The sequence below is a fragment of the Cynoglossus semilaevis genome, chromosome 14, assembly GCF_000523025.1.
Source record: "Cynoglossus semilaevis isolate Cse_v1.0 chromosome 14, Cse_v1.0, whole genome shotgun sequence".
Taxonomy (NCBI): Eukaryota; Metazoa; Chordata; class Actinopteri; order Pleuronectiformes; family Cynoglossidae; genus Cynoglossus; species Cynoglossus semilaevis.
This window is the reverse complement of record NC_024320.1, coordinates 25,913,118-25,916,183: the sequence shown is the minus strand read 5'-3', so window position 1 is coordinate 25,916,183 and position 3,066 is coordinate 25,913,118. Positions and strand designations below refer to the sequence as shown.

The 3,066-nt window shown below is 46.6% G+C and overlaps 1 protein-coding gene across 1 annotated transcript in view; it reads right to left on the bottom strand.

Annotated features, from left to right (window-relative positions):
* Positions 1-213: 213 nt before the first annotated feature.
* Positions 214-3,066, bottom strand: part of musk (muscle, skeletal, receptor tyrosine kinase) — a 16,656-nt gene continuing 13,803 nt past the window's right edge. The window contains exon 13 of the mRNA XM_025062067.1: positions 214-1,756. Within this exon, the coding sequence (XP_024917835.1) occupies positions 1,056-1,756 (701 nt within the window). The 3' untranslated portion in view covers positions 214-1,055. The remainder of the gene's footprint in view (positions 1,757-3,066) is intronic.

Sequence of the window (3,066 nt, the reverse complement as noted above, 5' to 3'; positions counted from 1 at the left end):
AAACAAATAAAACTTTTTTTACCGTCTTTGTTGTAAAAGTGGAAAAAACGTGGAACACAGTTCATTTGTTGTTCATGCTAACGGTGGGTAGCATTTGAAACATGACTTTGTACCAGTCGTACGTCAGTGACACAAACTACGGTCCACGACTGGATGTCCAGCCACAGCTTTGACACTGGACGTTCCAGCAACAATAAAAGAAACTGAGAAAAGTTTGAATGAATGCTGGTTTATTTGGACCATCGAGGGGCCGGGAGCCTTAGTTTGTCAACAACTGGAACAGAATCACTGAAATGATTAATGTTACAGTGTCAGAGCAGCTGGACGTGTTTGACTGCCTGAATGTTTGACCTCTTGACCTCTGGACGGTGTGTGTGTGTGTGTGTGTGTGTGGTCTAGGTGTACTTGTGGGGACCTTTTGACCTCATGGGGACGTTTTTCAGGTCCAGATTGGAAAGAAGGTTTTGTGGGAGAACAAATGTATTTGACTTGAATGTGTATTAATGTATAATCTTTAGGATAAACATCAGAAAATAATAAAATAAAAAATATAAAGTTTTTCTATTTCAACAATGTCCAAAACTGGAATAGAATAAAACACAGACAAACATGTTCTAAAGTGAGTGTGTGCTGTTGTGGAATCAGGTCCATGTAACACCATGTAACACCATGTAACACCATGTAACACCATGTAACACCATGAGAGGAAAAAGAAAAAAAGAGGAAGTGATGTCATCAGAATGAGGTTTGGTTTTCTCTCATTAAAACAGTCGACTGAAAATGAAGGGACAAGAGTCGGAGGGAAAATCCCCAAAACTGTGACATTGATGAGGTCAAAAAGACTTCAAAGAGATGAAGGAGGAGCTCAAAGGACAGCAGAAGATACAGTAGCTACAGCCACAGGCTAGGACGCTAACATTAGCACAGCAATTAAAAACAAACCTTTTAAAATGTATACGTATAAAAAAAGTCATCATAAAATACCTGAAAAAACCACAATACTGTAGGCTTCGACCTCGGCGGCTGACCTCGGCGGCTGACCTCGGCGGCTGACCTCAGCAGCTGACCTCTGGCCCAGTGTCCACTCTCTCTGTGTTCTGATGCATCCGCTCCAGTATGCGGTGTATGCTGCTGAAGCTGGGCCGCTCCGACGGCTGGCCGCTCCAGCACAGCCTCATCAGGTTGTACAGCTCCAGAGGACAGTTGTCGGGACAGGACAGGATGTGACCGTCCCTCACGTAGTAGATCACTTCCTCGTGACCCATGCCGTAGTACGGCTGCATCCCGTGGGAAAAGATCTCCCACAGCACCACGCCGTACGCCCACACGTCCGACTCGGAGGTGTAGCGGTTGTAGAAGATGGACTCCGGAGGCATCCAGCGGATTGGGATGGCGTCGTTCTCGTTGGCTTTGTAGTAGTCGGCCGAATAGATGTTCCTGGAGAGGCCGAAGTCTGCGATCTTCACCACCATCTCTTCTCCCACCAGGCAGTTTCTGGTGGCGAGGTCACGGTGGACGAATTTGCGTTCCGACAGGTAGGCCATTCCAGCGGCGATCTGCTTGGACACGGACAACATCTGAGTACAGGAGAGAGGCGCGGCCTCGGCCTCGGAGGTGAAGCTGCGCCCTGATAGGCTGGCCGAGCTCAGCGTGTGAACAGACTGAGCGGGGGAGCGACGGCGCAGGAACTCGTTGAGGTCGCCGTGGGCCATGTACTCAAACATCAGACACATGGGTTTACCCCCCGCACACCCACCTGTCGGACAGAGAGGAAGACGTGAGAGGAAGTAGAGGAGGCGGAGCCAATGGCAGCAGGGCGGGAGGGGGAGGGGTGACACCCAGGGCAGAATTCACAACAATTACCCTGGAATATATTTACAAGAAACAAATCGATCTCAGGATGTAAAGTTTCAGGACACCTGCTCCAGGTCCGGCAGATATGCTATGCTACAACTAGCTAGCCTGCTACTCTAGATGTGTGCTAGTTGTGCCCAGGACCTTTTCTGCATATTCAATTGGAATTTTGCATGAACACTAGGTGGCAGAACCTCTCTTTGACTGTTTGGAGTAGAATTTATAGCAGGATCTTTAAGCTCAGCAACACATTTCTTTTTACTCAGTCGACTGATGACCATTTTTCCACTACCTAAAACTTTGACTGTTTGGAGTAGAATTTATAGCAGGATCTTTAAGCTCAGCTTTGTTTTAGCATTAGCCACAAAGACCTTAGCGTGCTCTCTAGCTCATGCTAACCTTCAAGGTCAGACTGTGAACTCTTTTAACCTGGCTTCAAAAACTGCCTCAAATGTAATGTTCTTATTTGGAACCTACTGTAAAAACATGTACAGAAACAGCCACAGGGGGCAGTAGTTTCACTTTGTGTTTCCACACTCTCCACTTCACTTCACGACCAGTTGACTTCTGTTCAGCCCATTCAGCCACGTGGCCGCTCCGTCGTGGTTGTGATTGGTTGGACGTTCAGAGTAACCTCGACGACTGAATCTGTCCAGACGGCGGAGGTGAAATGTGAATGGTTTGAGTCACAGTTTACGATGGTTTGGTCGGGGAGTTTCACTGAACAGCTGGAAGACGTAAGTGGAACTTTTTATTGTGACTTTGATTTGGTTCAAATGGAGCCTGGAATGTTTTTGATCCAGGTTATGGTCAAGGCCTTGGCTGAAAGACTTTTATGATCATGGATTTAAATATTGTCTTAACATTAGGGTGAAATGTTTTAGTATCTATTTCAGAGTTGACCTTTGACCTTTAGTTGCTTGTGTGTATTATAACCCAGTGTTCTGTGACAGACTTCCTGTCCAGATACCGTGTGTCATTCACCTCAGAAGGTTGTTGGTTTTTTCCCTCCAGCCTTCATCCCTCCAGGTTGCTTGACAACTAATGTGTCTTTGTTTGGTCCAGACTAAAACAAACGATCTGATCTAACACTAACAAACTGCTTCCTAATAGATTTTCCAGGAAGACGATTAGACGGAGAATAAACAACTGCTAGCGTGTGTTCGCTGGCAGCATTCGAGGAAGCCTGTTTACTTGGGGGATGGGAGGGAG